A 20,175-nucleotide genomic window follows, 5' to 3' on the forward strand; every position below is an offset into this window, starting at 1 on the left:
ATGGCGTTCCCAGAAGGAATCCCCGACGGGGCGATGGCAGGGAGAAGACTCTAAAGGAGTATGGAGTTAGCAAGGAAGCCTGAATGAAACCCCTGAGATTGGATAAGGAGGACAGTAGTGGCCAACTCCCTCATTCCCTTCTGTGTGTGGTTGCCCCGGGCCACAACTTGAGCTGCCCTGGGACACGAGGCTGAGAAGAGGGTCATACTTGTTCTGGTAGGTGCTGATGGTCACGTGAGTAGAGTGGGCCAGACCTGGAGGAGTGTCCGCTTGATGAATAGTCCCTCTGGGGAAGTACAGGAAATCACCCGGCTAAAGGAAGAAAAAGAAAAGGGAGGAGGGAGTTAATAAGGAGGAGGTCTTCTCAATCCTCTGTCTTGAAGAAACAAAAATAGGCTCTGAGTTTCAGTTCTCCCTTCTAGAAACCTTCTACTTACTGATTCATGGGGTGGTCTGTATGCTGGGCTCCTGGGGTCCCATTAGTCTAGCTTCACTGTGCCTGTGAGTCTGTCACTGTGAACCCCAGTCCTGAGAGGCTTTCAGTACCCGAAGTCCCCTTCTTTATTCACAGCCAAGACCAGTTACACTTGAAACTGCCCCATCCCAATCCAGGGATCAAGCAGGTGACCTCCTGTGTCTGGGAAGCCTGCACCCTTCCTCTCCACCCTCTGAAGGGTCCAGCAGTCAAGAGTAGAAGCGTTAGAGTCATACAGACGTTGCCATTTACTGGCGAGGAACCTCAGAAAATTATTTAACCCACCAAAGTCTCAGTTCCTTCACCTGTAAAATGGAGGCAATGGCCCAAAATTCACAGACTTATTTTCAGGATTAAAGGAGATGCCATATCCAGAGCTCTTGGAACAGTGATAGGCAGATGGTTGTACCGTAAGTACTATTTTACCTGCCACTCCCCCATCAACCATCAGGAAGTTTGTGAGCTCTTCCAGGGAGGGTCGAGGTCCATCGTGTGTCCTCCAAAACCTGAACTCCCAAAGCATCAGTCGTATAATAGAGGCTCAATGAATGTTTGGATGACTAGATGAAAAACCATGTAACCCTTCCCTTGAACCTAAAAACTAGATGGAACTGAAGATCAGTCCCCCTCTTGGGCAGGTGAGCCGCCTCCATCCTGTCCTAGGACTCGCCCAAGCCAGGGGATAGAAATACCCTTCCTAAATCACTCCTGAAGCTACTTCCTCCCCAATCCCACCCAGACGAGAAACATTCCATATAGCAGTTGCCTAAGGAGGAGAGGCAATCCTGATAGCCGCTTGCCTCCCATCGGCAACACGGGAAGCAGTCTGACTCTGGTTAAGAGCCCAGGAGGTGTGGTTCAAGAGACAGCAGATAAAAAGACAAACAAACCAAAAACCCTTTCCTTAACGCTAAGATTTTCCTTTGAAAGAAACAGTATACAGTTAAATATATTCATAAGGGCTCTCTTAGGGGCTCATTTACCCTGAACAACACCAAACTGACAGGGAAATTACCACTTGAAGCAAATGCTTGACTCACAATTACAGCTATCATTTGCTCAGTGTCTCTGCACCACCCTCCAAACGAGACCTTCATTCATTCATTCATTCATTCATTTATTTATTCATCCCACAAACATTTGGTTAACCCCTCTCCATCCTCCTCCCACGCCAGGCAAGATGCGAGGCACCGGGGTTAGAGCATTAAACAAAGACCTGCCCCTTTGTAGTTCATTTGAGATGAGAGCAAACATTTAAGAAGACAGAAGAGACAATGAATACAAGAAAAACACTCGAGTGGGGCGAGGCAGAAAATAAAGCAGTAAATAATGTCAAGCAGTGGTAAGTGCAATGAAGACAAAGAAGCAGAAGACAGACATGAATGATGCATATGGAGGTGGTGGGCAGGGTGTGCCTGGGGTAAGAGATGCCACTGTTATCCAGGATGGGCGCTAAAACCTCACTCTGCTAGACTGACATTTCAGTTGAGACTTTAGAGAATGAGCAAGCTAGCCAAGTGACTACCTGGGCCAAAAGGATTCCAGGCAGGGGGAAGAGCAAGGGCAAAGGTCCTGAGGTTAAAAATGTGCTTGGGTCCATGTGGCAGGAGAGCAGTGAGGGTGGAAATGATGGGAAGTGAAGTGAGAAGGCAGCAGAGGGGCTGGATTACAGGACCTTCTGGCCTGTTTTAAAGACTTTGGCTTTTATTCTGGATTTAATAGAAAGCTACTGTAGATCTGGGCAAAGGGTACAATGGATCTCAAAAGATCATTATGGTCATGTCAGAAAAGCCTGCAAAGGGGATACCAGATACGAGGCTTTTGTATAAATCCACATCTAAGGGTTTTATCCTGAACAAGCAGGAAAATGTGTCACATTTACAGGAAAGAAGGCTGGGGACAGCAGGAAATGGGAGTTTGCTTTGCAGAATACTAAGTTTGTGGCACCTTTTATCTTTCCAGTAGAGACATTAAGTAGGCAGTTGGATAGGAGTTTAGAGATGTGGGCTAAAGACAGGACATAGCATTGCAAATACATCAGTCTAAACGGAATTTATTTTTAAAATTTTTTTTAATGTTTATTTGTGAGAGAGAGAGAGAGAGAGAGACAGTGTGAGTGGGGGAGGGGCAGAGAGACAGGGAGACACAGAATCTGAAGCAGGCTCCAGGCTCTGAGCTGTCAGAGCAGAGCCCGATGCGGGGCTCGAACTCACGAACTGTGAGATCATGACCTGAGCCGAAGTCGGACGCTTACCGAGTGAGCCACCCAGGGGCCCCAATTTATTTATTTTTAAATGTTTTATTTTTGAGAGAGAGCAAGTGGGGAGTTGCAGAGAGGGAGGGGACAGAGGATCCAAAGCAGGCTCCTCACTGACAGCAGAGAGCCAGATGCGGGGTTTGAACCCACAAACCGTGAGGTCATGACCTGAGCTGAAGTCTCAGCCCCTCTAGAGGGAATTTAAAACCATGGGAGTGGGTATGGATTGAGGAAAGAGGTCCAGGAAATAAACCCTGGCACCCTAACTTTCAGAGGTGCAAAGACTGAAGATAAAACAGCCAAAGAGAATAAAGAGGAACAGCCAGTAAGCAGGAAAGAGAAGCAAAAGAGGCTGGCATCCTAGAACCCCAGTGAGGAAGGTGGGAGTGAACCACTGTGTCCAATGAGGCTGACAGGAGGCTGTTAAGATGGGGACTCAGAGGGGGGCACCTGGGTGGTTCAGTCGGTTAAGCGTCCAACTTCGGCTCAGGTCACGATCTCATGGTTTGTGGGTTCGAGCCCCATCAGGCTCTACACTAACAATGCGAAGCCTCCTTGGGATTCTCTCCCTCTCCTTCTCTCTCTGCCCCTCCCCTGATCATGCTCTCTATCTCTAGCTCAGAATAAATACAACTTTAAAAAAAGGAATGATGGGAACTCGGAGGCAAGCACTGTACTTGACAACGTGGTGGCCCCTGGTAACCTTGGGGAGACTGGTCCTGGAGCAAGTCTGGGGGCGGGGGCGGGAGCCTCCTGGGAGGTGTTCCCAGGAGCAGGAGAGAAGACTGGGCAGGGTCCCTGAAGATGTCTGTGGCCTAATCCCCGGCATCTATGAATATAGATGATATGAACAGGCTGTGAATGGAATTAAAGTTGCTGAGAGGGAAATTATTCTGGATTATCCGGGCAGGTACGACGTAATCACAAGGATCCCTAAAAGTAGAAGATGGTACAGGAGGAGAGAACCAAAGAGATGTCAGCATGAGAAAGACTGGGCTCTATGTTCCTGGCTTTGCAGATGGAGGAAGGGCTGTGAGCCAAGGAATGCAGGAGGTCTCTAAAAGCTAGAAAAAGCATGGAAATGGATTCTCCCCTAGAGTCTCTGGAAGGAACAGTCTTGCCAATACCTGATTTCAGCCAAGGAAAACCAAATCCCTTCTGGACTGATGAACCGCAGAACTAAATGTGTGTTGTTTTAAGCCACTGAATTTGTGGGAATTTGTGGTAATTTGATAAGCAGTAATAAATGTACTGACATACAGCCGTCTCTTCCAAGGAGTTTCATTGTAAAGGAGGCATCAAAACCTATCCTTCCAGGGCACCTGGATGGCTCAGTTGGTTAAGTATCCGACTTTGGCTCAGGTCATGTTCTCACAGTTCTTGAGTTTAACCCCCACATCAGGCTCTGCGCTGACAGCTCAGAGACTGGAGCCTGCTTCAGATTCTGTGTCTCCCTTTCTCTCTGCCCCTCCCCGCTCACACTCTGTCTCTCTCAAAAATAAAAAAATATTAAAAAAAACAAAAAACAAAAAACTTCAGTTCTTACAACCTACAAAGGTAAATATTATGCTCTCATTTTCAATAAAGGAGAAACTGAGACTGACATAAACAACTTGCCCAAGAACACATAGCTCTTAAGCGACCACAGCTACATTCAAAACCAGGTGTGTCAGGCCCCAAAACCACAGAGTGGTGCTTCCATCACAGGGGTGGTCTTCATCCCAAGACCCCAGGTGTGATGACCTTCGTCGTGGCCTTCATGCCCACCCCACCCAGAATGACTCAGCTTTTCTGTTTCATATACTAAGCATTTACGCCAAGATTTCATTTGAGGATCTTCGGTGGTTTAAAATTCACATGTATATAAATGTGCAATTGAGAAAAAACCTTACGGTACCTGATGCTTGCCTTTCTCCTCCTAGGAGACTCAGGGCTGCTCTTAATGAATGGAGATCCTCATGAGTGTGACCAATGGGCATCCCTCCATGACATCCCGGCCTCCCAGCACCGCCTCACAGAACCCACATCACCTATACCTGAAGACCACTATAAAGACTAACTTTCTTGGGCAGGACCAGTTGGCTGTCATCAAGCTAAGGAACTCAGCCTGGGCCTCAGAGACCATGGATAGCTTAATCTTTCCCTAAAAATAATCAACCAAGAGCCTATTAAACATGCTTCATGGAGAGCAAGGGTTGGTGAACTCTTTTTGTAAAGGGCTCCATGGTAAACATTGGTTCATGGGCCATGTGGTCTCTGTGGCAACCAGCCAACTCTATGGGTGCAATGTGAATGGAGTCCTAGACAATAAATAAGGAATACATATGGTTGTGTGCTGGTAAACTTTATAAAAACAGGCAGCAGGCCATTATTTCTGGCCCATGTGCCATGGTCTGCTGACTGCTGACCAAGAACTTAAAAAAATGATACCTTTATTGTGTCTATTCAAATCTCCTGTAATATAAGCACACATCAAAAAAGGAGATTGCTTCTCCTAGGTACAGGCAGGCAGGAAAACTTTTTAAAATCAAGAAAGGTCCATAAGGCATTGAGTAATTATAACTAGTGATAAATTCAAGACACAAGAAATGCAAAAACAGTAACTATATACATCAAGTTGGTAGAATCTCTGGAATGGTTTGAGTTAACTATGGTATCTTAATTCAATATGTAAAGTTGAATTAAGGACCTATTCTCATCCCTCCAAGATTTTTTTCTCAGCAATCTCACCTGCTAGGGATTGGCTACGAGTCCACCCAGGCTAACTGCTCAAAGACAGACTCTTTCTGTAGCAAGATGCCGGCGAGCCTGCCGCCATGATCAAGGCACCTGGCTTCCTGGAGTAAGATTCCTTAAGACCTTTCATTATTACTATTCTTCTGGTGGCTACACATGCAGGGGGAGGGAGGGGGAGTGCAGAGAGGGTCTACTGTACAATCAGGAGGAGAGTGGGTCATGCTAGCATTCTACCAACAAAAAAACTAAGAAGCCCCTGGCTGTGCTCTGCCTGAGCAAGCTACAGCCCAGTCCTGACTGCTCTCTTAGATTTGGTGAAGCTGCCCCAGGCCAAACCTTCCACTTCTAAGTCAGTAGTCACCGAGCTCATAATCCATTCCTGTGGAACTTGGATTATATTTGAAGACAGGTTGTTTGGAAAATGAATGTAACATTTCCTCAGCTCAGTTCTACACACGCAAACACCAAGTCTCCTTTACAAGCTGCACGTGCTCGAGTGAGAGCCACCCTCCCCCCTCCCACGTTCTTGCGCGTATTCTGAGGACCATCACACAAACACTAAACCCCACACCTGAACTTGTCTCACGAGCAGCTACCGTGATAGAGGTCCCGTACCTTCAACGTGAACTCATGTGTCGGCCTCCCAATCCTGTCCTCGGCCTCCACGCTGTACTCTCGTGCCAGGGGCACAGTGGGGTGGTAAAGACACCAGTGTTTCTCTCCCTCCAGCTGCAGGATGAAAACCTACAGAGAGCCACAGGATCTGGGAATGTCAGCTTCCGGACAACTCATGAGGCAAAGCGGTTCTAGGGTATTAGCCCCGCCAAGGGCTTCGATGAATTACACATTCCAGATGGAAAATAAAAATGAGAGATTAGTGTTGTATTTCACTCTACACTTGAATAAAAGTTGCCACTACTGCTTTTCACTTTTAAAAAAACAGGTCATCATGAACCTTGATACTGGAAGGATATTCATTCTTTTCAGTGTAATAAAGCCTCACTGGGCTCTTTATATCCCACTATCTCCTTCCTTTAAGTCTTCTATCAGACAACAAAGCCCATAATCTCTGAGGGAAAAGCCAAGTTTTAGAAATTACTCATGGTGCTTAAAATCCTGAATATCATCCTTGGCAGATAGGAAAACATCAAGTTTTTTATTCTTCATTCAGCCAAAGATATCTTAAAGCTCTGTTTAAAATATTAAAAACAAAATCAAAAACTTTTGGCAAATGTATTGCTATCAAATTGCCTTCAGAGGGGGGAAAAAGGAGACTTTTTACTAATAACTGTATTAGTATAAAAATAAAAGTACAAAATGCCCAAGCCAAAGAGTTACCTTTTTTGGCAGCCACATGAGAGTGAAGCAACACTTGTCAAGGTGCCAGTGTTTAAGTGAGACCATGACCTTCATTCAAGCTGCCCCAAGATTTTCACAAATGGAAAAAATTATCCATTTTTGGCAGCTCCAGAAAAAGGACAAAATGAAAGCAGATGTAAAGATTACTTGTGACCTCACTTTATTAAAACCCTTATGCTGTGAAATTACAGAAAAAGCCACTCATGCTTTTCTGTGGACAGATTCAGTACATACCTGTTTTGTAGGGATATGTAGCTCTTTATATTAGTAAGGCTGGAAACCATCTCTCCTGTTTGAGAATGAGCAGGAAGCCAGTTTGGTGGGATTAATTTGGCCCAACATCTAGGTGAGGTCAGGATCTCTAAGACCACACAGCAAGAAGGGCAGAGAGCTGAACTGAACCCTGACAGCTAACCCAGGCCCCAAGAGAACAATTTTCTTCCTCTTACCTCGACATCATCATAATGGGGTGGGAGGCCCTGGGATCCTGCAGGGGTTATGTATACATTCGAGCCAACCAAGGAGCCAAAATAGCATTCTAGCTTCTCCTGGATCCTCCAAAGCTCATCCTGAAAAAGAAAGGAGGATAGGAGAAGAGGTGAAAAGTATATTAGAAATAAGAGGAAAGACACATTCTTACTCACTTAGCAAGTCTTTATGCTGCAGCTATTATGTTCCACATACCCAAGAATTCAGCAGTGAAAGAGCCAACGCCTGTGCCCTGGAGAATCTTCCATCCTGGTGCAGACCAGCACAGACAAACGAGAAACTGGCAAAGCAGGCAATCAAGAGTCATGCAGGATTTTAAGCAGGACAATGACATGATCTAATTTATGTTAAAAAAAATTTTTTTTTAATCTTTATTCACTTTTGAGAGACAGAGCCTGAGTGGAGGAAGGGCACAGAGAGAGGGGAGACACAGAATCTCAAGCAGGCTCCAGGCTCTGAGCTGTCAGCACAGAGCCCGACGTGGGGCTTGAACCCACGAACCATGAAATCATGACCTGAGCCGAAGTCGGACGCTTACCAACTGAGCCACTCAGGTGCCCCCTACTTTACATTTTTTTTTTTTTTTTAATTTTTTTTTAACGTTTATTTATTTTTGAGACAGAGAGAGAGCATGAACGAGGGGAGGGTCAGAGAGAGAGGGAGACACAGAATCTGAAACAGGCTCCAGGCTCTGAGCGGTCAGCACAGAGCCTGACGCGGGGCTTGAACTCACAGACCGCGAGATCATGACCTGAGCCGAAGTCGGACGCTTAACCGACTGAGCCACCCAGGCGCCCCTACTTTACATTTTTAAAAGCTCACTCTGGCTGGTATGTGGAGAATGGCCTGGAGAAAAGCAAGAGAGATCGGTCTGGAAGCTACTAAGGCAGTCGCCCAGGCCAGAGATGACCAGGGTGGTGGGGGAGAAGCAGAGAGGGGCAGATGCACCCTGGAAGCAGCACTGGCAGGGCCTGGGAGGCACCAAGTACAGTGGGCTGGTAGAAGGGGAAGACTATTCAAACCCTCCTGGCTTTGGATGGGCAATTAGTGCCTGGTTCCACTTATTGAAATAATAAAGACTTATTAGAGAACAAGTTTTTTTGCAGGGGTGAAAGGGGAGATGTGTGCAGGCAGAGTTATACATTGGTTCCAGAGAGAGACAGACAGAGAGAGAGAAAGAGAGAATATGAATCCTGATTTTCCCAAGCAGATGAGAAGGGAAGCCACATGGTTATTAGCACTTTCTCTATTCCAAGCCCTGTTTCTAAGGGCTTTTACATATACTGGTTATATATGTCCCCAGCAACCCTGTCTCTCTCATAAGGTGAGCACTATCATCCTTCCTGGTTTACAGATGAGGAAACTGAAGCATGAGAACACACAGCTACTAGATGACGTGGCCAGGATTTAAATCCAGGCAGCCTGGCTTGAGCACTTTAACCATAGCTCCATATTGCCTCTTTTGGAATTATCTTAAGGAAAACACAGGTCACCTACAAGGACTCTAATGGACATTCAAGACCCCAAGTCTCAAGTGTATAAACGTACAGTGCCCGACACACAACAGACACTAAAATGTCTTTTTTTTTTTTTAATTTATTTATTTGCCTATTTTTGAGAGAAAGAATGCATGAGCATGAGTGTGCCCACAATCAGGGGAGGGGCAGAGGGACAATCCCAAGCTGGCTCCACTCTGGCAGCGGCAGCCCCATGTGGGACTTGAACTCACAAACCATGAGATCATGACCTAAGCTGAAACCAAGAGTTGGACACTTAGCCAACTGAGCCACTCTGGTGCCCCGCTAAAATGCATTTTTAAAAATTTGGTGAATAAACCAATAACCACAGCTTAGGAATCAATCCTACCATTTGACTGAAAAAGGACCTACAGTATTAAAAGTTTCAAGTGGAAAAGAATTAGGTCAGTATAAAAAAAGCTTTGGGAGACATCTTTATAAAGACTACTGGGCTACTCTATTTATAGATCTCAAGGGTTCTACTTAACACAGGAAGAATAATTTAATGGCTTCTGAATAGCTCCAAAGAGTTAAGAGAGCTCCCAAGAAGCCTAATTTATACCAGGGAGGGGCCAGCAGGACCTGGTTCTGTAATTACATTTATACGGTGACTGAAACCATTAGAAAACCAAAGCTTCTCTTTCTAATGGCTTGAGAGGTATCTCAGGACCATGTAGGTGACTTTATGGTTCCCAGCCCAAGCATCTGGGTCTATAATTGATACGTATATGTCTCCTTTCTTGTTAAAGGTTACAAAAATCCTAGCAATTGCACAATTTTCCTATTTCTCCTGAACCTTTAGCTTCTGAATCTGCCAAGTATAGCCTAGTAGAAAGAGATCAGGACAAAGCACCTCAATCCAAGATGCAGTTACAAACTAAATGAGTTTCGCTTCTTTATTTGTAAAACGAGGACTCCACCTCCTTCCCCCAAGGTTGTTGGGGAACAGCATAAAACAACTTACCTGCAAACTTATTTACATTGCCTCACCAACACTGACTCAGGCACAAACAAGGCTCTTTTGAAACCAGTCTTCTTTAATTCAGGACTCGCAACTATGCCTGGAGCTGCCCAGGAGGGCCCCAGAGCAGCGAAAAGGGAAGGTGGCAGCCTCTCCCCTTGCTGGGGACAACCTCCTCTCTCCACTGACCTACTCACAAAATCGAAACTGAATGCAATTGCTAAGACCAGAGAAGCTCACGGGTACACCTAGAGAAAAGCAAAAACACACACACCAAAGCCCTACTACATTTCAAATAACATCTTTAAAAGTATGGTATGAAACTGCCTCAAATTTGGAGTCGGAAGTGCTTACATGGCAGTTACGAAAAAGTCACATCTCTGAACCTGTTTTTTTTTCACATGTAAGATGCAGACCACAATGAATGCTCTATTTTAAATGTCTGTTAGAAGGTTCAAGTGAACACGTGTATTTGGTAAACTCACCCAGACCTTTGACATATGGATTACCCAAAGCAGGAGTGGAAACAACTTATGGCTTTCTGATTCCTCCTTATTCACCTCCAGACCAACTAGAATAATAAGTTGTGCACATACTGAGACCCCAAAAAACAAGGCACTAACTGTCCACTAAACAGTCTCCCAACCTAGCTACTGACAAACCATCTCTAGACTTTTTCAATCCTGATATTAACATGCACATTCCTAAATATATAACACTAGTCCTTCTCAGAAAATATTTAGAACCCAGATTCTACTATAAGAGGATGAGCTCCCACAGCTCCTATAGGTCTCTCTACTGGTGGAAAGAGAAAAGGCAGGGTGCAACCCAGTCTATCCTGGGAGCTGAGTTTAGACTGAGAAAGCTCATCCTTCCCACTTTCATAAACCTGGCCAAAGAACAGAGTCAACAGGGCAAAGCAAGTACAAGTGTTTGGCCCACCTGGAATCAGAGAGGAGAAATGTACAGGACTTAAGAGATGAGCAGAGAAAAGCCAAAGATAATTCTAATGTACAGATATGACAGCCACTAAGGACACCATACATATGCCAAATAATAACTTTGTACTGGTTTGTGACCCAATCACATACAATCAACTTCACTGACCTTTTATGTTCATAGTTATTAGATGTCTAAAACACACATTTTTTTAAAGTTTTTATTTTTTTTCAATATATGAAATTTATTGTCAAATTGGTTTCCATACAACACCCAGTGCTCATCTCAAAAGGTGCCCTCCTCCACCTTTTGGGATGAGCACTGAGTGTTTTATGGAAACCAACTTGACAATAAACTTCATATATTGAAAAAAAAAAAAAAAAGGTGCCCTCCTCAATACCCATCACCCACCCTCCTCGCCCTCCCACCCCCATCAACCCTCAGTTTGTTCTCAGGTTTTAAGAGTCTCTTATGCTTTGGCTCTCTCCCACTCTAACCTCTTTTTTTTTTTTCCTTCCCCTCCCCCATGGGTTTCTATTAAGTTTCTCAGGATCCACATAAGAGTGAAAACATATGGTATCTGTCTTTCTCAGTATGGCTTATTTCACTTAGCATCACACTCTCCAGTTCCATCCACGTTGCTACAAAGGGCCATATTTCATTCTTTCTCATTGCCACGTAGTATTCCATTGTGTATATAAACCACAATTTCTTTATCCATTCATCAGTTGATGGACATTTAGGCTCTTTCCATAATTTGGCTATTGTTGGGGCGCCTGGGTGGCTCAGTAGGTTAAGCGGCCGACTTCGGCTCAGGTCACCATCTCGCAGTCCGTGAGTTCAAGCCCCGCGTCGGGCTCTGTGCTGACAGCTCAGAGCCTGGAGCCTGTTTCAGATTCTGTGTCTCCCTCTCTCTCTGCCCCTCCCCCACTCATGCTCTGTCTCTCTCTGTCTCAAAAATAAATAAACGTTAAAAAAAATTAAAAAAAAAATAATTTGGCTATTGTTGAGAGTGCTGCTATAAACATTGGGATACAAGTGCCCCTATGCATCAGTACTCCTGTATCCCTTGGGTAAATTCCTAGCAGTGCTACTGCTGGGTCATAGAGTACGTCTATTTTTAATTTTTTGAGGAACCTCCACACTGTTCTCCAGAGTGGCTGCACCAGTTTGCATTCCCACCAACAGTGCAAGAGGGTTCCCATTTCTCCACATCCTGTCCAGCATCTATAGTCTCCTGATTTGTTCATTTTGGCCACTCTGACTGGCGTGAGGTGATATCTGAGTGTGGTAAAACACACATTTTAAGAAGTGTTGCTTCTAACCAAGAGAAGAGTCAAGGACTAGCTAAGAGAGAAGCACTGTGGTGTCCACATTTCCTGAACACAAAACATGACTTGGTCTGGCAAGTGATTTATAAGTTCTTTTTGGGTGTTTGGGCCAAAAGGTTGGCAACCTAGGGACATTTCAACTTCTTATGATTGCATGAGATGGAATATCTGAAATTAGGACTTGTACTGAAACATCTAAGAGTACTTACCCTTTCTCCAGAGCAGAAACAGGTTCAAGATCCTTTATGTAGACAGCAAAATACATTCACTAGATTTGGCCAATGGGCTCTAACAAAGCAACTGAGTTCAATCATAGAAAACATTACTGGTAACTGATGACAAAGTCCCAGGAGCCATCACACAGCCAGAATCCTCAACATGGAGCCTTAGGAACCACTCTCCTTCTCCTCCCATGCTGCCATTTTGGTTCAGCCATGGATCACAAAAGGGAATTTCTGAACTCAGAATACTCCCTCAATCCTTCTGGGCCACCTGTCATGTAAAGATTTCAAACCTCTACAGAAGCAGATAAGCTATGACTGCATTTTATAAAGCAGAAACTGAGCAGAAAGGAGGCCAAGTATTTCTCAAATGTTAACCACTGATACAGAATAAAAAGTTAGCCAGTCTCCCAGACTTGCAAATCACAGCTACCCTCCATCTATGACTGTCTCCCCAGGAACAGTTCTAAGACCCAGCTCCTCAATGCCACCTAAGCAGCTGTTAATAAGGGTGAAGTCTCTTTCTTGAACATGCATCCGGTCCTTGATCCGGTCACAGCTGTAAAGCTTCTACTTAGCTGGAATGTCAGCAGTAAAGGCAAGTACCTTCAAGAAGAAAATGATCACCTCGACACTATCACGCCTTATATTATAATGACATTTAATTACAATTTAATTTATAATGACCAAATAGAAAGGTCTACCATATACCAAAACATAAAACAGCCCACAGAACACGCTCCTGAAGGGGTAATAATTTATAAACTTGCAATAGAGTTTTTGCAGTGTGATGACATCTAATCATGTCCACCTGAGTTGTTGGGAGATTCCAATGGTTTAGCCAAAAGATAACACAGGGTCTCCTAATTTGGAATGCATTTAAAGAGCAAACAGGAGGTATCTCTTCTCAGACTGGCAGGTTCATCACAGGTTTACCCCTGAGCTGACCTGTGGCCAAATGTTAGCACTTTAATACATTTAACGATTCCATAATAGGGAGAACCTGTTACCTTAAATCTCTGAGGTTGGTGAAACTGAATTGTTGCCCTTTTCTGATCAAAATCTTTTCTCAGTTGAAGAAAGTGCACTTTGCCATCTTTATTTAAAACCTTCTTCTTCCCATTGACACACCGGCAGACATTTATGTCTCTTCCATAGTACATACCCCGGCTGCATAGACTCTTCAGATCTGACAGCCTGAACAGGGACCGGTAATATGTAGCCACTGCAGGGTCATCTCTCTGAATGAGAAGGGGCTTCTTCTCCCAGAATTCCCTGAAAAAAGTCTCTGTCTTGATGGGCGAGATTAAACTTTCAAACAGATCACTGGGGCTTTCAAAATTTAAAATAGAGGAGGGTCCACCAGCTGCCTCTATCTTCACCTGCTTGCAGGGAACAGACCCCTCTTCCTTCCCATTCCCTGTGGGCTTTGCTTTCTTCGGCATCGTTCTGTCTTCAAGACAAAGCAGTGACGAGGTGCACCTACCAGAGAACAAAGCACACATGGTTAGGTTCACCAGGAGTTCTAGCATTAGCAGATGGTGCACACACAACTCGTGTGACCATGCCACCTTCATGAGCACTTGTAAGTCAAAGCCCTTTCCTCCAGGATGGGATACAGCCTTAATCCAACACCACATCATCCAAGAGAGGATTCAGCCTCAAACACCACTCAGATTACATATTCATCTAAAGGAAAGCATTTTTTTTTTCTCGGGCATAGGCACTAAATCGTTAAAGTCACCATTTGTTTGTTAGGAGCTATAATGATCCCAAATTAAATGGTTCAGCCACCTAAGCAGTTCCTAGTCACAGTTTTAGCCTGTGGCCGTTGACACAGCAGTCTAAAATCTTGACTTTGGCTTCAATCAGCACCAGGTCCCAAATCTAATTAGACGCACTCTTGAGTTACAGGCACTCGCCTCGAGAACTACCAACAGGGGCTCACCGCCAGGTGCTCCTTACCACAGCACCACCCCCAACTGTTAGGAAGGCAGCCCAGGTGCCCTGGGCCAGTGTCACCTGGTGGCTGGAACAAGAACCTGCTGCTCCCAAGTCTTCCTCACCACATGAACCTCCGCACTTTTGATTCCCAGCTTTTTCCTGAAAACTGCTACTTTATGAGAAAACCCGCCCCCATTAAAAAAACCAAACGAGTTCGAGACTACAAAGTAAAGGCTGAAGACAGTTATGCCCCATTTTTAAAAAGCTTTAACTTTTAAACTAAGACACAATACCAACATCACCTAGACATTGCCTTCTAGAACTGCCTTCTGCATTTCTAACAAGCTCCCGGGTAACAATGCTTTTGCTGGTCCATGGGACACATCTGAGGAGTGACAATCCCAAGCCCTGCCAAGCCTCTCTCAGAACTGTCCCCAAACCACAACTACTGTCACACTTATAATAATGCAGGTGTTCTTCACCTGGGGTTCAAGAATGGTATTTCAAATTACATGAATTTTCAGAAACTGTAAGATCCTATTTCAAACTGTGTGTCTACATCTCTCTATATAAATATATATTTGGGTGCGGGCACATTGTGCTCACCTGATTCTTAAAGAAGGGCTAAGAACCACTGCACTTATAAAGAACGATTTTTCCCAGAGACCAATAACCTATTTATAGATATCACAGTTTTCTATTTTGTACTGCTAGCAAAATTTTAAGAACACTGTTTTCTGCCCTTTTGTTATTATAACTAAGCTGTATTTCAGCTACACTGTGGACTAAGTGGAATTAGTGGTCTGGCCTGGCAAGTAAGCACCTGGAACACTGTTACACATTGCAACAATTTACAAATGAACCTTTGGAATGCAACCCAAATATAAACTGAACAATTCAGGAAGTGGAAACATCAAAATATACAACTCTAGTGCCCTCATTTTAGCTGCTAAACTTTTGTACAGCTCAGATCAAGTGCCTTTGGTAGGTCACATAGGACAGAAGTGGAAAACAAGTACAAATGGATGGAGAGAGGTGGAAAACAAGTACAAACTGATGGACAGAGGTGGAAAACAAGTACAAACTGATGGACGGAGGTGGAAAACAAGTACAAACTGATGGACGGAGGTGGAAAACAAGTACAAACTGACCCTAAAAGCTTGCACTGGAGGACTGAAGGCTTAAGCTAAGAAAAAAACAAACTTTGGTGTTGGCTATGTCACCAATGAGACATTTTCTGAAAATGTTCTGCACACCTTTTAAGCTTCCCAGCCAGTGTGATTTTTCAATTAAAGAATCAAGCCTTCCATGAACAAAAGTATTGCTAATACTTGGAACACAGATGTGATGCAGAAATGCAAGGAGACATGAAGACACAGTAAAAAGCACAGCTCGGAGACATGAAGACACAGTAAAAAGCACAGCTCGTGCAGAAGACTTACCAGCCATCCTTTGAAAGGCCCAACTATAGCTAAGGTCTGAGAACTCAGATTTCAGGAGCATTCCACCACCTTTAACTGATAAGAGTGACTCACTCTGCCTTAATTGTTTGCACAATGTGGTTTATAATGAACACCTGTTTTCCTTCTCAGAGTCTGGAATTTTGGTAGGTGCCAGCCAGAGGGTGCCTATGTGGTCAGTCCCCAATAAAAACCCTGAGTTCTGAGTGTCTGATGAGCTTCTCTGGCTGGCAACATTTCACACGAGTTGTCACAACTAGTTGCTGGGCCAATTAAGCACCTGGTCTTTTGCTATAATAAATCAGCAAGTCCTAGATCACTGAACCGAGGGATGGTCTTAGAGATCCCCCCAACACATTGCTCACTATTTTTAAAGTGTTAAATTGGGGGCACCTGGGTGGCTCAGTTGGTTAAGCATCTGACTTCAGCTCAGGTCATGATCTGCTAATGAGTTCGAACCCAGCATCCAGCTCTGTGCTGTCAGCATGGAGCCCGCTTAGGATCCTCTTTCCCCCCACTCTGCCCCTCCCCTGCTTGCACTCACTCTCTCTCTCTCAAAAATAAGTAAACATTAAAAAAAAAAAAAAGTGTTAAATTGGTTCAGAAGGTTTGTTACCATTAAGGTACTCTATAATGAAAACATAATTTCATATTCAGCCACACATCTCTTATCTCTCACAATTGGTCAGTTTAAAATTTATTTAAGGGATGTGGACAGCAGGAAGATGCCGCTGAAAGGCCTTTCTTTAAGCCTACCTAAGCCAAAAAAAATCACTTAAAGCATTTTTCCTATCTACGATCACTAACATAATAAACCCAGCACTGCATAACAAATGTTTTTGTTAGAATCTATATTTCACTATTTATACTGCCAAAAGTTGCATCATTTCTTGTCTGCCTTCATATTGAAATGATTTAAGGTTCAGTTAATTGGAACCTGGCTTAGAGATTACTGGGCAAATAAACTATTTCTCTGATTCTCACACTACCCATATTGTAAGACAACCATTCTTTTTAATAGCTTTGGGGAGTGGAGAACAGATGACATACCCTATCACATTAAACATGTAAAAATCTTAGTATGCATCACAATTTCAGAAAAAGTAAAAAAGCATATCTTAGAATCTAAGAAATTTAGGGACACCCGGGTGGCTCAGCAGTTGAGTATCTGACTTCAGCTCAGGTCATGATCTCACACAGCTCGTAACTTCAAGCCCCACGTAGAGCTCTGTGCTGATAGCTCAGAGCCTGGAGGCTGCTTCAGATCCTGTGTCTCCCTCTCTCTCTGACCCTCTCCCGTTCGCTTGCTCACTCTCTCACACACACAAATATAAATAAACATTAAAAAAATTGTTTTCTAAAGTATCTAAGAAATATAGTAATGAGACAAGGAAAAGCTTTGTCTAGAAAAGTAAAGCCAATACCGTCCAGCCCAGAAACCTCACAGACCACCCAAACAGAAGTTTAGAGTAAATATTTTTATAAAGCTACAGGAAAAAAAGCAGCCTTTAAAAAAGCAATTAGTGGCTTTTAAAAAAAGCAACTGGCCTGGGTAGTTCAGTGTTCCACTTCAGCTCAGGTATGATCTCACTTGCGTGAGTTCGAGCCCTATGTCGGGTTCTGTGCTGACAGCTCAGAGCCTGGAGCCTGCTTCTGATTCTGTCTCTCTCTCTCTCTCTCTGCCCCTCACCCACTCACACTCTGTCTCTCTCTTTCAAAAATAAACAAACATTAACTTTAAAAAAAAAGCAATTGGTATCATTTAACAATTTATACAAATATCAAATCATGGTATACACCTGAAACTGTTATATATCTATTATTCCAATTTTTAAAAAAACAAATGTTTCCAATCTGAGTTGACTATAAGCATTAGTGTAAAAAGAGTCACGGTTCATATTTTACTAGCTGCCCACAGATTAAAAAAAAAACACCAACTGATCTGAACTTTGAAGGATTAAAACTCTACAATAAAATCCACTGATATCCATTCTACAGCCAATAAATATAAACCGAGCCTTTATATCCTTAAGTGTCCTAACCTTCTTTTCTGTAGTAATATTCACCGACAAAAAGTCAACACAGCTTCGTCTGGGGAACAGCCATCTGCACCGTCCCAGAGCCTAGCACAGAACCGGACACATAGGTCCCCAAGAAATGTTTGCTGAATGAATTATCCTCCTTTTTCATCGTCTATATATATTAGAGAAAAATCCTCAAAAGCCTTACACAAAACAGAGTTGGGAGGAAAAGTTTATTCAAAGGGGATAATTCTGATGGCAGCTGTAGCTTGGGTATTCAACCGCACTGTCAGAGCTGAAAGGCAAATTAGCCTGCAGTGGTTATTACCAACCAGAGGGAGGTATGTCTCTACAGTCTTCAGAGCAGTGCTTTTTACTGTGTAGTCACCAGAAATACTTGTTCACCTGCACATTTCTAGGCTCCCTATCAAGCCTACTAGATTAAGCACTTCTTGTGCTGGGTCCTAAAAATCTACATTAACACAGGAAATATTCCATTGGAATTTTAGATCCATTAACATTAGTCAAACTCTGCTCAATTAAACACACACACCTGACAGAAATATTACCTGTAAGGAGGTTGCCTCGGCTGACCTAAAATATTTTTTTTAGGTTTATTTGTTTATTGAGGGAGAGAGGGAGAGAGAGAATCGCAAGCAGGCTCCACACTGTCAGCATGGAGCCAAATGGGGGGCTTGAACCCACTAACCCTGGGATCATAAACTGGGCCAAAACCAAGAGTCAGATGCTTAACCCACTGAGCAAACCAGCCCACCCTGACCTAAAATATTCCTTTTCTGCCTAACAGAAATGTTCATCCGGAGGGAAAACTCGTTCTCCTGTTAACCTAATGCTGTGATTGGCAGTTACCCTTTTAGTCCTATTTTAAAAAGAAAATAGATTACAACACCTCCGTGTCTTGTGGTAAGCACGATGTTACGAAGGATGAGGCCAGAGAGGCAAAAACTATCCAAGCGATGGTGGCAGAGGCTGGATAAGTCAGGCTCCTCCATTTAAACGTGAGTCCAGGGAAATGAATGGCCTGGCGCCGAATTTACAGCTCATCAGTGGACTCCCAGGCCCCTGCTTCCTGAACACGCAGTGAGCAAGCCGGCCTCACGAACCTGTTGGACAACCCACTGTCGGGCTGCCGAACTAGTAACACTTGCTGAGTGAACTGGCAGAGGGGTCTGTAATTTTAAAGTCAGGCTGGGACCAGACAGCCGCGACGCCCCCGCCCCGTAGCCCGGGCTGCAGGGCTCCCAGCAGTAAAGCCTGTCTCTTAGGCCCGACCTGACGCCAGAGGCACAACCCACGTGGAGGCCGCGCTCCCGGCGGGCGTCACCCTCCCGGCGGAGCCTCCAAACTTTCCGCGCGCTCGTCCCAGTCTCCAGACCACCGGCGGCCCACGTGGGCCACTCAGGGTGCTCAAGCCATTCGTGACCCTACTCCCGCATCCGGGCAGCAGCAGACCCGGCGTGTCCTCCCTGCCCCGGTCCCCGGGATCATGGACCGCGTCGGCGCGCGTCCCCAGTCCCAAAAGCACCAGCGCCCCCAGGCCGCCCCGGCCGCTCTGAGGGTCCCGGGGACTGGGCTCTCAGGCCACCCGCCAGGCCCTACCCGCACCAGCGCTCGGAGGCCCAACAGGACGTGCACGACCCCACCCCCGGCGGCGCGGGGTAACCGGCGAACACCGCTCCACTCACCCTGCTCGGCCTGTTGCGCGCGGCCGCGAGCGGGCGGGGCAGCGGCTGGGGGCGGGGTGGGGCGGGGCAGCGTGCGCACGCTGGGGGGCGGCCCGCTCCGGCTCCTGCCTGCGCTCCCGCTCCCGCTCCGGCTCCACCCCGCGCCAGGCCGCGGGTAGTAGGTGCTTCTGGAGCTCAGTACCCGCAGGTGTTGGGTCTTCGCGCCATCACGTTTTTCCCTTTGATGTTAAAGGAAATGCATGGTTCTTGGTTGTTGTTTTTTTTTTTTGAGTTAGGGGCGGGATGAGTCTCTGGATTTGGGGCAACTGTTCTATAGTACAATCCTATTCTTTTTATGAATGGAGAAACCCAGATGCAGAGAGGAGACGAGAGTTTTCCAAGTTTAGGGAGTCGGAGGTCCAGATTCTCCCATCGCTTTCTTTTGGGCTCTCCATGCTAAGCTGTGCTGCTTTGTACTGTCAACTGTAATTTATATCCCGTTGCTCCCAGAGTCAGAATTAATCCTGGCTTAAAAGGATACTGGAAATTCTTTGTGACGGTAGCTATAGAAGAGAAGAACAAAAGCAATTATTTAATTTTGGCCCAAGGCTCTGTCCTTTAGACAGACAAACTGATTGGAAACGTTTGGGTGGGGAGGCTGGACCAACTGAGCACGGGGATCAATGGCACAGCTCTGCTTTGGCCTGTGTCCTTCTTTGCTCTGTAGACAGCCAAAGAGGACTTAAAGGAAATTATTTCATTCTGTCAGGATGATTGAGA

At 45.0% G+C, this 20,175-nt stretch overlaps 1 protein-coding gene across 6 annotated transcripts in view; it reads right to left on the reverse strand.

Moving 5' to 3' along the window:
• Positions 1 to 19,463, reverse strand: part of RIOX2 (ribosomal oxygenase 2) — a 28,131-nt gene extending 8,668 nt beyond the window's left edge. Inside the window, exons 1-5 of one of the 6 annotated variants that reach the window (XM_019448123.2) lie at positions 19,417 to 19,463; positions 13,296 to 13,767; positions 7,277 to 7,396; positions 6,084 to 6,212; positions 209 to 312 (exon numbers count right to left, since the gene is read on the reverse strand). In XM_019448123.2, coding sequence (XP_019303668.1) covers positions 209 to 312; positions 6,084 to 6,212; positions 7,277 to 7,396; positions 13,296 to 13,730 — 788 coding nt within the window. In that variant the 5' untranslated portion in view covers positions 13,731 to 13,767; positions 19,417 to 19,463. The other 5 variants (XM_019448121.2, XM_019448120.2, XM_019448124.2 and 2 more) reach the window with 5 other exon arrangements.
• Positions 19,464 to 20,175: the final 712 nt, after the last annotated feature.

Source organism: Panthera pardus, unplaced genomic scaffold, assembly GCF_024362965.1.
Source record: "Panthera pardus isolate Hobbes unplaced genomic scaffold, ASM2436296v1 HiC_scaffold_16, whole genome shotgun sequence".
Classification (NCBI taxonomy): domain Eukaryota; kingdom Metazoa; phylum Chordata; class Mammalia; order Carnivora; family Felidae; genus Panthera; species Panthera pardus.